At 43.1% G+C, this 14,790-nt stretch overlaps 1 protein-coding gene across 2 annotated transcripts in view; it reads left to right on the forward strand.

Moving 5' to 3' along the window:
- Nucleotides 1–10,034: 10,034 nt before the first annotated feature.
- Nucleotides 10,035–14,790, forward strand: part of LOC310928470 (zinc finger SWIM domain-containing protein 6-like) — a gene marked incomplete at both ends in the record, with an annotated part of 44,831 nt that continues 40,075 nt past the window's right edge. For both annotated transcript variants that reach the window (XM_083891017.1, XM_083891018.1), the window contains one exon: nucleotides 10,035–10,476. In XM_083891017.1, the coding sequence (XP_083747143.1) occupies nucleotides 10,035–10,476 (442 nt within the window). The remainder of the gene's footprint in view (nucleotides 10,477–14,790) is intronic.

The following is a 14,790-nucleotide window of genomic DNA, read 5'->3' on the forward strand; positions in this document are numbered from 1 at the left end:
CAACAACGTTAGCATTACCGTGATTTTTACCGTCAATTTACATATCGTTAGCCTAGTAGCATAATTGGCTAAGTAATTTTTTTGGGTAATTTGATTGGTTGATATCTGCCTAACTTTACTAAAAATTAGTTTTTTCTTGTTTCCATATATGACTTAGGCTGCTATGCTATTAAGCTAACGATATTTGTTACACTGTTCAAATTCCAAATTCAACACGCAAAATCTGGTGTTCGTGTACAACTACACTGTTTTCTAACCTCCGCCCAAGGAGGTGTATGTTTTCAGTATCCGGAAGAGAGGAAGTCCGTGTAGTGTTCTATTCATGGCTCCACAGTGCAGCACAGAGTTCTACACAAACTTCCAGTAAGCAACATAACTCGAAAAGTCACAGACAGTTTTGGATGAAATTTTCAGGAAATGTGCGCAATGGGACCACAAACAAGTGATACAATTTTAGGCGCTGAGCTGCCTTGGCAGAGGTCTGCGCTCTCCGAGTGCTTTTCTAGTTTCTCGATAAAACCTATTGTTTTTGTTCATTTTTTAATGGTTAAAAGAGCAGATATTGAAAGTTATCCTGGAAAAATGGGCAAAACCACTTACTCACAGGACATTATCTGGTTTATGTTTGGATTTGGGGTTAAAATAAGTGGATATTTTGAGGCTTACAGATACAGAGTACAGATAAATTAATACCCAATCATTTGCATAAAGCATATATAACAGCTAAAGTTATCAGAAAACACAATGAACAATGAACAATGCACAATGTGCTCAACAATGTTGACAAAAGGAGAGGATCAGTGTTACACGAACGGAGGCGCAGGAAGCTGTTCTGTCATGACGATGCCGTCTCAATTAAGACTGCCGTAAATTACCGTTACCATTAATATTAAAATAATCTCATTACGGTTCGACATAAGACGTTCTGACAGCAGCCACGTGCGAAAATCTCGCCGCGGAGCTCCAGCTGAAACACGACTGACCGTCAGAAACACAGCTGATCGTTCCGAGAGCTGTAGATGATGGATGATTGAGGCGATTAATCACGTTTTATCATCTCGGGCGTAATATTAACTGTCAACTGACGGGACAGACATTCAGTCTGTGTCCAGTTCATGAGCCCGAAAGATTAGAAAGCGCTGCGTTCATCTTCAGTGATGTATATTTGAATTTTTTTTTTTAACCCTTTAAGGTACGACTCAACCGTTTGGTTGACCACACTTTAAGTCACTGTATCTCATTGAAACATGCATCAAGCTGAACTCACTAACACTGAATTAATGTGACTTGTTTTGAATGTTGTAATTTATGAGTTATGCAAACCAGGTTTATTATGAACAGACGTCTCAACCGTTTGGTAGAGGTCTGTATCTGAAATACTGTAGGGTGTAATTAAAAAAATATATGTGTATATATTGACTGTCATTATTGTTATCATAAGTAAATAAAATAATTAAAAAATGAAAATAAATAATTTTTCCTTTGCTTTTTGGTGGTGCGTACCTTAAAGGTGCATTATGTCATAAATCTAAAGCAACTGCCCTTAAAATCCTCCTAATATGTCACAGAGACTCAGGAATAATGTTCATATAACAAACTGAACTCACCAACAACAACAGTACAGACAAAATATTTGCATTAAAAAAATTTTTTTTGGCAGCCTGGAAATCACGTTTATGTTTTGAAATCATGTTTTTGGCATGTGGCGCCACCTACCGCCGTCTACCAATCATTGCAGTCAGTAGAGTCTCGGCTGCCGAGCAACCACGGGTTGTCAGTTACGTCAGAAAACGGAACCTAAAAGACCTCTGTGTTTTGAATTTGAGTGTAGTAACTGTTTTTGGCCACATTCTTACATATGGCGCCTTTAAAGGGCAGAGTCATGGGTCGAAGGATTTAAAAACCATTTATTTACATAATAAGCATCTAACAATTGGTATTCAGGTGTTTAATATGGACTGAAAACTCCTCCCGAGAAGTCTGGGAATTTGAGATTTGGAAAAGTACGGAATTTCGAAATGGCAAATGTGTAGGAAACTCTTCTTTCCCGTTTGTGAGCGTTGGTTCGTTATTGTCCTTTGTCTGCACGAGAACAGACATCTGCACGACTCCCAGCGTAAGCGACGGCGAGATTTCACACGTGCCCAACGGCGCTGTTTATATTGGCAGCAAGAAAAAAAAAAAAAAGAGAGGCAATATATTTAGAGAATAAAATTTGCAGCTCGGTTTATTGATTGCAGCAGTTTCTGGGGAAGAGAGGGAAATATGTGAGAAGTCCAAATGAGTGTGAGGACTTTTTTTTTTTTTTATACATCTGAATATTCATAACCCCCTCCAATCATTATTTGTGTGAAGAGAAGAAGTGGGGGGTTGGTAAAGGTGTTAAAAACCTGCTTGGTTTAGTTTAGCGTAAGGTGAAGGAAACAATAATATAGAAGCATGAGGAGGAGGAGGAGGAGGAGGAGGAGGAGGGAGAGAACAAAGCACCCACACATTTCTGAGATTAAAACACATCATTCATGAAATGTCTGTCGGCTCCTTAAGACGTGAATATCATTTCTGTGCTCTTTGCTATTCACTCTGTCCTTTCTTAATATCACTTCAATGTCCTTTTTCCCCTCTCCCCCCACCATCCTCTCTGGAGTGCTCTTTATCCAGTCCCCCCCCCCCCCCCCCCCCCACAGTCCTCAGTAGCGTCTCCTCCTCCTCTCCCTTCATCCCCGCCCCTCAGCGTTTAGTGATTAATGCGATTTTTAATTGTCATGCTCACTTTTATGCTCATTAAAGTGTATTATGCAGCAGTTAGGGTATTAAAGTTCAGTGAGAAATTTCATGCATACTGATGAGAATGCAAATGGGCCCAGCGTGAAAAGATACTATGGTTTGTGTTGTGTGTGTGTGTGTGTGTGTGTGTGTGTGTGTGTGTGTGTGTGTGTGTGTGTGTGTGTGTGTGTGTGTGTGTGTGTGTGTGTGTGTGTGTGTGTGTGTGTCTGATTATCCCCAGGAGTGAGTGTCGAGTGTCATTATCACCCGCGCTAGCCATCTCAGCAGAGCGGAGCGAGGCCATCCACAGAATTCATGTTAATGGGAGTCTTAAAGCATGTCTTTGTGCCGGAATCCCCGGATTTTATAAAACACACCATGAGTTCTGTGTTAAAACACGGTTTTGCAATGTTTTGTTCAAAAAAACAAACAACAAAATCACATACAGTATGTTGAATTTGAAGGTTCACTTTGGATTATATCACAAAGACCAGCTACGCTCTTAGAAAAACCCTTGAAAAACCCTTTCCCGAAGAAAGGGCTTTTCAAGGGTTCTTGGTAACACCAATGGTTCCAGTAAGAACCATTTTTATCCAGAGAACCCTTTAAAACTCCTTTCCTGAATAAAAAAAATCTGATTGAATTTGTGAAATTTGGAAATATACTTCACAGTTCAACGTTCACTTCGTTCAAACGCTCTATTTTGTGACTTCTGCACATTTTATATCACGACTAAAAATGCAATATATAAAATTAATCCTAACTTTTACTCAACAACACATAAGAAGACGAGTGGTGTTTTATTCCCACGGCAAATTACCATGGGTGCACCTGCTACGTGAGCACTACGGATTAATATCTGATCTGGTTAATTTGCGTTTTCCACTAGCGGCACAGGGACTTTTTTTTCGGTAAAATGCGTGATGTCGTCAGACTGCCAGCCACTGATTGGTCAGAGTGGTGTTGACTTCCGCGCTCACAGGGACGTCACAATGTGCTAAATTCCAGGAATTGTTGTCTCGCGAAGCTCCGCTTTGTCCGTAAAAAAACAGAGAGTACTGGCAAAGGCAATAGTATCTGGGAAGAGCGGATGTCCGCGAAGTGTTCTGTTCTTGGCTCCATAGTGCAGCACAGAGTTCTCCACAAACTTCAAGCCTCAGAGGATTTACGTGTCCAGTGGATACATGTTATATATGACGGCAATGTGCCTGCAAGAGTCGGCAAATGATCACTTTTCCAAATGCTAACTGCTGTTAGCTCCCAGTAGCCTCGGTGGCTGATGTCATTTCCTGTCCCTTAAGTTTCGTTCAACTTTTTTTTAAGGTGATTGAACTGCTGTGGTGCTTCATCTTTATGGTATTTTTGACCAAAAATGTTCATTAGGACACCAGGGAACTAGTTTAACTTGGAGAAATAGAGGTATAATATGTCCAATCCTAAAAACATGGGTTAATCTCCAACAATTACCAGGGAAATGTCTAAAATTTGTGCCGTGCCATGGCGAGGTGAGACGAGTCGCCCGACCGCAGTGGAGAACGGCCATTAAAGCGTTTCAAAACCATTCAGCGTGTGCTGTCCCTCAATGGCGTTCATTTCTAATCTTGCAGTCTTAACACTGAATGACACCAGCTGTCAGTTGAGTGGACTCTGGTGTGACCAGAATTCACACAATTTGGACCAAAATGAAGCTTGCCGAGTTGAAAAATTTGAAGCGGAAATTGAATGAATCGGACACCTCAATTCCCCTTAAAAGCGCCCAGCTAAAGCTAAAGATATCATCATGGTAATGACGCATTTGATGAAAAAGAAGCTAGGAGCCTCATTTAAATGCCTTTTTTTTTTATTCCAGGAGTTGTTGTCTCGCGAAGATCCGCTTTGTCCGTAAAAGAGAGTGCTGGAGGGCAGCGGTATCCGAAAACCGGAAGTCTGCGAAAAGTTCTATTCTTGGCTCCACAGTGCAGCACAGAGTTCTCCACAAACTTCCAGCCTCAGAGGATTTACGTGTCCAGTGGATACATGTTATATATGACGGCAATGTGCCTGCAAGAGTCGGCAAATGATCGGTTTTCCAAATGCTAACTGCTGTTAGCTCCCAGTAGCCTCTGTGGCTGATGTCATTTCCTGTCCCTTAAGTTTGGTTTTACTTTTTTTTTCACACAATTTGGACCAAAATGAAGCTTGCCGAGTTGAAAAATTTGAAGCGGAAATTGAATGAATCGGACACCTCAATTCCCCTTAAAAGCGCCCAGCTAAAGCTAAAGATATCATCATGGTAATGACGCATTTGATGAAAAAGAAGCTAGGAGCCTCATTTAAATGCCTTTTTTTTTTATTCCAGGAGTTGTTGTCTCGCGAAGATCCGCTTTGTCCGTAAAAGAGAGTGCTGGAGGGCAGCGGTATCCGAAAACCGGAAGTCTGCGAAAAGTTCTATTCTTGGCTCCACAGTGCAGCACAGAGTTCTCCACAAACTTCCAGCCTCAGAGGATTTACGTGTCCAGTGGATACATGTTATATATGACGGCAATGTGCCTGCAAGAGTCGGCAAATGATCGGTTTTCCAAATGCTAACTGCTGTTAGCTCCCAGTAGCCTCTGTGGCTGATGTCATTTCCTGTCCCTTAAGTTTGGTTTTACTTTTTTTTTCACACAATTTGGACCAAAATGAAGCTTGCCGAGTTGAAAAATTTGAAGCGGAAATTGAATGAATCGGACACCTCAATTCCCCTTAAAAGCGCCCAGCTAAAGCTAAAGATATCATCATGGTAATGACGCATTTGATGAAAAAGAAGCTAGGAGCCTCATTTAAATGCCTTTTTTTTTTATATATATATATAAATGAAGCCAAACTCCGATGTTATAAGGTGATTCTCTCTTGGTGAAGACGGTGCGTCTGTGCTGTTGTCTTCCTCTCTCGGGCCCACCTACTGTTACCACCACGCTGGGCGAATAGGCTCAGTCATTACTTTGCTTCTGCTGCACTGTCTTCTGGGTAAAATGAGACACTGGTAAAGATTTTTAACCGGGGGCCTAAATCATTTACGCAGCATGGAGCGAGTGTGCTGAAATGAGGCCGCTGATAACGCTATCCTGCAGGAGCAGCAGGGGGCACTGTAACTGGGAAATAATGGCAGAGGGGAAAAAAAAAAAAGAGAGACAGATCAAGTCATTACAGTGACAAACAGTGTGTTTATGCACGAATAAAACTTTCTAAAAAACCAGCCTGAAATGTTCCCATGGTGCTGATCAAAAGGATATATCAGATAATATCTTCTGATGGGGCTGCTGGGGAGAGGGTTTCTTTCTTTGTTTATCAATATCACAATCTTTAGCTTGGCACATTTAGATGTGTTCATACAATATACTGTAGTTGCCCAGTTTCCCATAATAACCTCCAATTTACTGCATGTTAAAATACTATTTCAATCATTTAAAATGAGGAAAAACAAAAAGGTTTATTGAGAAAAACAATGCATGGAAAATGTGTACATTTGAACAGTATAAAACATATTTACAATAACATTTGAGTCTCTGTGTTTCTTTGTCTATCAATGTGCAAAAACAGGCCAGAAAAATGGACTATACTAGCGACAAAGACGTTTCAGGAATTGTCCGGATTCCTGAAACGGTGTCAGTGAAATTACCGTAATAACCTATAGCACAAAACGTTGCGTAACTACGCTAATGCAAAGTGTGCAAACATCATCAGTGAGCACATCGGGGGTCAGTGTGAGCAAAAATGTACTTTACTCTGTCCAAATTTGCATAACCCATCATGAAGAATGGCTTCGGTGCTAGAGCAGGTCATCTTTCAATTGGGAGGTTGTGGGTTCGATTCCCAGCTCTGCTCGTCGGCATCCCTTGGGCAAAAGACTTCCATGGCTTTGCTGGCAGTGTGTTATGTATAGGCCATTATATTATTTATATTAAAGCCATAGATACGTTGTAGTACACTCTTAGAAATAAAAGTGCTAAGTAGAACCATATAAGGTTCTTCAGAGGAGAACCCTTTTGGAGGGTTCCACCAAGAACCCTTTTAAAACCCTTTATTCAGGAGAGGGGTCTTAAAGGGTTCTCTGGATCAAAATACTGGAACCATTAGTGTTACCAAGAACCCTTGAAAAACCCTTTCTTCAGGAAAAGGGTTTTTCAGAAGCGAATGGTTCCAGGTAGAACCTCAGCCCTTGTAGAAGAACCCCTTTGGAACCCTTATTTCCCCTCTGGGGAAACATCTGAATGCAATTTCATACCAAAGCATGCAATGGTTGTTGAGATACTACAGTCTGGACTGAAAAAATGATGTGGAGTGGAAGAGGAAAACTCTTCCCAGTGAAGATGCCAGGAATAGAGGTAGAGAAAGTGGATGTGTTTAAAAACCTGGAGTTAACCATCCAAAGCAATGGACAGTCACAAGAGAGGTGAAGAAGAGAGTGGAGTCAGGGTGGAGACGAGTGTCAGGGGTGATGTGTGTGAGAGAAGGATAGCAGCAAAGGTGAAAGGGAAGGTCTACAAGACGGTAGTGGGACCTGATATGATGGACGACTCGGAGACAGTGACGATGTCAGGAGGCGGAGCTGGAGCTGCTGAAGGAAGGAGCTGAAGATGCCAAGATTTTCAACGGGAAGCGACCAGGATGGACAGGGTTAGAAATGAGCATTTGAAGGACGGCTCAAAGCTGAACGGTTTGGACACAACGTCAGTGTCAAGGTTGAGATGACATCACGGTCACATGTGCAGAGGAGGAATTATTGATTATAGTGGACAGAGGAGGCTGAAGAAGATGGAGCTGCTGCACGGGAGAAACAGAAAGAAAACAGGTAAACAGAGGAGGTTCATGGAGGTTGTGAAGGAGGACCTGAGGCAGATGATCTGCTGTGGAGACCCATAAAGGGAGAAGCTGAAAGTAGAAGAAAGTTTCTTTTATACCGACTACTTTGTGCCGTCTTGCTTTTTTTTTTCTTTGCCAACACTTCAACTACTTCAGAGAACTTAGAGTAAATGGGTCGTGAAAATGGCGTTCAAGAGTGCTCATCTTATGAACACAGAAAACAAGCCCATTTCAACACAACATGTTTATATGCAGGGTCCAGCAGTTCTGATAGCTACCGAAAATAGAGGCTGGTGAAAAACACACACTGCTCACACAAGACTTCAGTTGTGCACATTTTCATGAGTCGTATGTGTTTCCCGATATGAAATAATATAATATCTGGACATTTGTTGAAGTCAAATAAATACGGTGGTGTAAAAAAACTGCATTAGTAACCGACTCTATTGTACTTCAAACAGATGGAGGCTATTTGTACACTCCTCAATACAATTGTAGAACATGTTCATAATAATGCACCTATTGTTTCAGCCATAGACACCTTTACCTAACAACTTGTTCCTGGTGGAAACACAGCTGATAAAATACAAATCCAGCAGTTGAGCCCCTGAGGGCAACTGTGTTTACAACAACGTGACTTTTGTCTATGATGACCCCGTCCTGAAATGTTGTTATTAAAGTACACTATTACAATATGGGGAAACATTTCTGTGTAAAGGTAGAAAAATCCACCTGTCACATAGTATTCCTGAATTTATTCCTAAAAGTATTATCATCACAATTCAAAACCTTGTGAATTATCTTCCCTTTAAATAGGTATTTTTTTTGGTGAAACTATGAAAACAATTTGGACGGAACATTTCTTTTTATGAATGTATTTGTGTCAAAGTAGTCTTTATCTGTTACCACTTCCACGCGACTGTATTAAGGTAGGTACACTCTTAGAAATAAGGGTTCCAAAAGGGTTCTTCTACAAGGGCTGTGGTTCTACCTGGAACCATTTGCTTATGAGGATTCTTGGTAACACTCATGGTTCCAGTAAGAACCATTTTGATCCAGAGAACCCTTTCCTGAATAAAGGGTTTTAAAAGGGTTCTTGGTAACACTAAGGGTTCCAGGTGGAAACTTTAGAAAAGGTTCTACCTGGAACCAAAAAGATTCACGGGTTCTTCAGTGAGGACAAGCCGAAGAACCTTATACGGTTCTACTTGGCACTTTTATTCCTAAGAGTGTACCACAGGAACAGGATCCCAAAATATTGCTTGACCTCTATTGTACATGTCATGTTTCGTGAATTCCAGAACTTAAAGGCGCCATATGTAAGAATGTGGCCAAAAACGGTTACTACACTCAAAACAAAACACCGACGTCTTTTAGGTTTCGTTTTTTGACTTAACTGGCAACCCGTGGTTGCTCGGCAGCTGAGACTCTACTGACTGCAATGATTGGTAGACGGCGGTAGGTGGCGCCACATGCCAAAAACATGATTTCAAAACATAAACATGATTTGCAGTCTGCAAAATATTTTTTTTTGAATGCAAATATTTTGTCTGTACTGTTGTTGTTGGTGAGTTCAGTTTGTTATATGAACATTATTCCTGAGTCTCTGTGACATATTAGGAGGATTTTATGGCCAGTTGCTTTAGATTTATTACATAATGCACCTTTAAATTCCATTATTTTATTTTTTTTTAAAACCTTGTCAATATCTTCCAGTACAAAAGCAGACTAATAAATGCATTGTTTTTACTGGGATGTTTTCACGTGTTTAAAGCCACCCTTTGTTTGTTATGACCGTTTTCACTCCGTGTTGCCATGCTCACATACTGTACATAGTGTTGTGCCGTCTGTGTTCCCGATAACGAATTGTGTTTCCTTTCCAACGGACCCACATTCCAGCGGAACCTGAACGCCACACGGGAGGGCGGAGACGCATTCACTTCCCCCCTCCCCCCAAACCACGAGGCTCCGGTGTTGACAGGCCAATCACCGCCCCCAGGCACGCAACGCTGGCTCTTCACCACCACTCAACGGCCGGACAAAGCGTCGCCTCTCCGCCGCTAATATCTGTGAACCTTCACCGGATAAAACCACCGCCTGGAAGAAGAGACGCTTGTTATTTCAGCGAACCCCCCCCCCCCCCACCGCACCCCACTCCTCCTCTTCTTCTATCCGCTGTTTCGGGGCTCAAATGCGGTTCACAAAGGATTAGCGGCCGTGCGGGAATTCCGCCCTCGCGGAGCTATAACTGGACAAACCCCGCCTCCGCTTAATTTGTCAACAAAGGGGTTTGACAAGCTGGGAGAAGCCCTGCCTCCATGTTCCCTTAAAAGGATGATTTGGTCTTACACGGCCAACGACCGAGCCGTGAGTAGCCGTTTTCCCCTTCACATCCCCGTTCATATGGTGCGTTGACTTCCTCCGTCGCCGTTTTCAGCGGAGCTATCATGGCGGAGCGCGGACAGCAGCCCCCGGCCAAGCGGCTCTGCTGTCGACCGGGCTACGGCGCGACGTGCAGGCAAGGCCAGCGGGCCGCGTGGGCGATGTGCGTCGGCGGCGGCGGCGGCTCGGCGGCCGCTCAGGGCGAGTCGAGCAAAACCCAGAGCCCGGAGACTCTCCTGGACATCGCGGCGCGGAAAGTCGCGGAGAAGTGGCCGTTTCAGAGGGTCGAGGAGCGCTTCGAGCGGATCCCGGAGCCGGTCCAGAGACGGATAGTGTACTGGTCTTTCCCGAGGAGCGAACGGGAGATCTGCATGTACTCGTCGTTCAACACGAGCGGCGAGGAGGTCGCGAGTAGTAGCGGGGAGAGCGGCGACGACACGCGGCTGCCCTTCCGACGGGGCATCGGTCTGCTGGAGAGCGGCTGCGTGGACAACGTACTGCAAGTCGGTGAGTGATGTGACGGGACACCGAGCACAGATAAACAACCACACAGTATAAAACAACGACATCACATGGAATAAACAACGATTTTGTTGGAATAACGTGGGGTAGAGAGAAGTGTCAGGATTTGGCAACAAAGGGTGACAGACAGCCCGACACTGAGAGCCTACAATGGGGCTTTAAAGCTGCTGCCCTGCATGAATGCCACTGTGTGACTGGGGCATTTAAATCCTGTTTTTGGCTTCGGGGGCAGTTTGAATGTGAAATGCAGGGGAGCTGCAAATCCACTAATTGCGTAGAAAATCAAGCTTGTGGCTTTATAACAAAAGCAGGAGTCTTTCCCCCCATCACCACCATCCACTCACAAAGGTTCAGAGAAAGAAGATAAATAACACACATGTGAAATCCAGCCAGTTTAGTACAAAAAATGTGTTGTGATCATCAGAAATCACCTTTAATGGCATAATGCATCTTTACTTCCGGTGTTTTATTGACCAAAATAAGAGAGAATATTGACAAATGCTACATCCGCTGCTCAGAAACCATTTAAAAATCTGCTTTTAAAACGATTACATACAACTATTGAGTAATAGGGGAAGTATCCAGTGTTGGGTTGGGTCTCAACTGACACACATTAGTTTTGAATGAGTTGTTCTGTTTGGCACCCATTGACAGACTGTTGAATCATAATTATGCCGGCACATTGTGTGTCAGTTTGCACGGAGTTTAATCAGCACTTGCTTTGTCATCTTTTGTGACGGGAGTCGCCAATGAACACGAACACCAGGATTGGAAAGGAGTCAAATATGCAGTCTGACATTTGTTGTTGTTGTTGTTGTTAGCCTTAACGGAGCACCAGGGTGTTTGTTATTCGTGGAATTCATACAGAATGTACTGTCTTGGAACTGTTATCGTAAAAAAAAAGACGCAATCCTGAAGATACGCCGAGCACAGGGCGACGTGTTGTCCAGAACAGAGATGTTCTCTGCTGTCATGTGACCAGAACATGAGGGAGGGCTGCACATGTCTGCCATGCTGTTTGAGCATCATGTTGTGTTTTTGAAATGACTGAGTGTTGTTAACGCACCAGAACACCTCTGTTATTAACAGCTTAAGCCTCTCTTTCACGCTAAAATTAGCAGGTTACCCAGGATTTGTGAACCCACCCAAAAAAAAAAAAAAAAGGTGATTAACACCATTCAAACTGTCAGCGGTTGTTCTGCCCTGTGGTGTTTTTTTTAATTTTTTTATCACTGTGCGTGAAATGAGACGTCACAAACGTGCCGAAATCAAAATGAGTCAGAGAGGAAAAACGACGACAACACGGTGGAGCTCGATGAGCGTTGTTGTTTTGGTTCTCTTGAACAATTTCTAGACTCCGTTAACTCTGTAAACACGGCGTTGTTTCCATGGAATTGCCTTCATAACAACTCTAAACGCTGTAGTACGTGTGCCAGGCCTGTGTGTGGTGCTGCTACAGAAAAACACCGAAATCAGAGAAGACATTGAGCATGTGCATATGTCATGAAATGATAAAAAAAAAAAAATGTATTGCTGTCTCAATTTGTAAAAAGTAAAGTTTCCTTAAAAAACATTCAAGGCTAGATGCTATGCTAACAGGCCCGATTATGGATATGCATTGTAATGTTGCACTGGAAAGACGCTAGTGATTTATATCGCTGCCGTTAATGAAGCAGACCATGAAATTAGCATATTCATGGTCATTACACTTCTACAACTGCATAATGCGCTATCCAACTGCGTAACCACGGAAACCCCTTGAGCCCTTATAGTTCTCCGTCGTGGTGCTGGAGATATGTGATGCAATTTCCCGCCCCGATCAGTAGGGGTCGCTACATAAGACTGGCGTAGTCCAGTGACGCCAATTCTCGCTAACGTCGTTGGTTGTCGTGTTTTCGGCAACGGTGAGCAATGGCGTCCGAGAGAGAAAGACTGTTGTTGTTGTTGTTGTTGTTGTTCTTGTTGTTGTTGTTGTTGTTGTTGTTGTTGCAGCTGAATAACATTGAAACACAGATACTTTTGACACAAAAATACCTTCCAGACATACTTTGGTCAAACACAGGACACAGGAAACTACGTCATCTACCTCATTTAAGCTAACAGCAGTTAGCATTTGGAAAAGTGATCATTTACAGGCTCGAGCAGGCACATTGCCGTCATATATAACATGTATCCACTGGACAGATAAATCCTCTGAGGCTGGAAGTTTGTGTAGAACTCTGTGCTGCACTGTGGAGCCAAGAGTAGAACATTTTTTGCGGACTTCCGGTTTTCGGTTACTGTTGCCCTCGCCTGCACTCTCGAGTTTTTAGGGACTAATCGGTGCTCTGCGAGACAACAATTGCAGGAATTTAGCGCATTGTGACGTCCCAGTGAGCGCGGAAGTCAACACCACTCTGCTCAAAAACACACAAAAACATGAATGAGTCGTCTTTTTCACGTGTCGACTGATGGGACCTCCAGAGTCCCAAATTTAAGGATTTAAATGATTAAAAAGTTGATTTTGCATAATATGGAACCTTTAAAAAATATTTCATGCAGCCCGAGACGACGTAGAGCACTTTACTCAGGAATATAAATCGAGCTTAATGCTGATTGGAGCCAAAGATGTATGAAAATAAACAGCTGCATTGGAGAGTAATTTGACTGAATGCCACTCGATCACATACACACTGGTCAAAATCCAGTTTAAACAAACCAGTGGAAATTTGGTATTATTTGAAATGAGTAAACGCAATAGTAGACATCAAGTTGAGATCAACAACAATCTGCTACTTAGCATCAATTGCTTTTTTTATGTCATTTAATTGCAATCCACCCTCCTCCTCCCTTTTTCTCCATCCCCTTATTTTTTTTTTAATGTGCCTAAAAGAGCAAAGCCCTCTTTGAGATTTTAATCACTGGGCAGCACACATATCAAATACCCAGCATTCCCATTGTGAGTTTGGCACTTTGTTCCTATTTTCATGTTCATTTGTGTCTTTCAAGCTTCCTGTTGGAGGGGGCCGGCAAACAAAAGCATCTTTTCACTCCTATGTTAAGTAGAATAGATTTGGAAGGAGGAAGCGTATTGAGAACAACGGTTCTTTTTTTTTTTTTTCAAATGGGCCACGATTCACACACCAGTCCACAGCCAATTGGTTCAGAGATTTTTTTTGTGTGTGTGTCTGTAATTGAAAAATAAATAAATAAAAAAACAGATGATAAGAGAAGTATGCTTTGCTAGAGATAGCTCACTTTAATATAGACGGTCCTTTATCAGCGCGTGGTCAGCCTGGGAGAATGTGTCGCTGCAGTCTGTCACCTGTGAGCTCAACGCGCTCAGGACACCTTTTTCACTAATACCACGAGGGCTGTAATCCCATTACTCTGCATGCCTCATTTGAATTGTAATGCAGGAGTTTCTGCACGGCCCGCCCACCCCCCCCCCCCCCCCCTCTTTCCAGCCACTTTTTAAATTCAGGAGGTGCATGTGGGCTTTGTGTACTCACTGAAGGGCAACAGGGAATACACACACACACTAACACTAACACTAACACACACCAGCCTCTGTCCTGCCAAAGTGCGAGCTCTACGATATATTCCCACATATTGGGAAATGTTTCTGTTGGGAAGAAACTGAATCTGGGTTGTTATTCCACAGAATGAGAGGGGGTGGGGGGGTGGGCACGCTTTCAAAGAGGAATCACAGCAGTGCGCACACAAAGACACACACACACTCACGCGCAGGGAGGGTTTCTACTTGGCTGATTGCACACCAGCCTGGAATTTTTCTGGAAAAATAGGGCCAAGGAGTGATAAATAAAAGATGTAATCTCCCCACGTGTGGGCTGTACCGGAGCAGGGAGGGTTTTTCTCACTGCAGACCTTGAGGGAATGAATTGGCACACATTTGCTGCGTGGACCGTCCACAGCGAAAGCCTCGCTGTTCATCAGTGAACAGATAAAGAAGGTGATTTTTTTTTCTCTCTTAAGAGAAAGCACTGCAGCTTCTTGAGTGGAGGCTTGAGGGCTTCTTTATTCCCCATTGGTCGATCTCACCGTCTAAGTTTGTGCTGATAGAGTTGAGCCGTGAGCTGGATGAAGCTTTTGCACCGACACCAAAGCAGTAGAAGTGTGCTGTTCCTTCCAAATGCACACCGTGCTGTTGTCAAATCCCCCCAAAAATAACAAACTTTAAAATCCTCCATAAGCCCAATTTGTACTCCTGCATAAAGTGCTCTACGTTGATTACGGAGACCCCTCGGAGAGCCTCTCTGTCATCTCCGGCTGCACGAAATATTTAATAAGTGTCCGTCA

This window comes from Microchirus variegatus (genome assembly GCF_963457635.1).
Source record: "Microchirus variegatus genome assembly, chromosome: 1".
Taxonomy (NCBI): Eukaryota; Metazoa; Chordata; class Actinopteri; order Pleuronectiformes; family Soleidae; genus Microchirus; species Microchirus variegatus.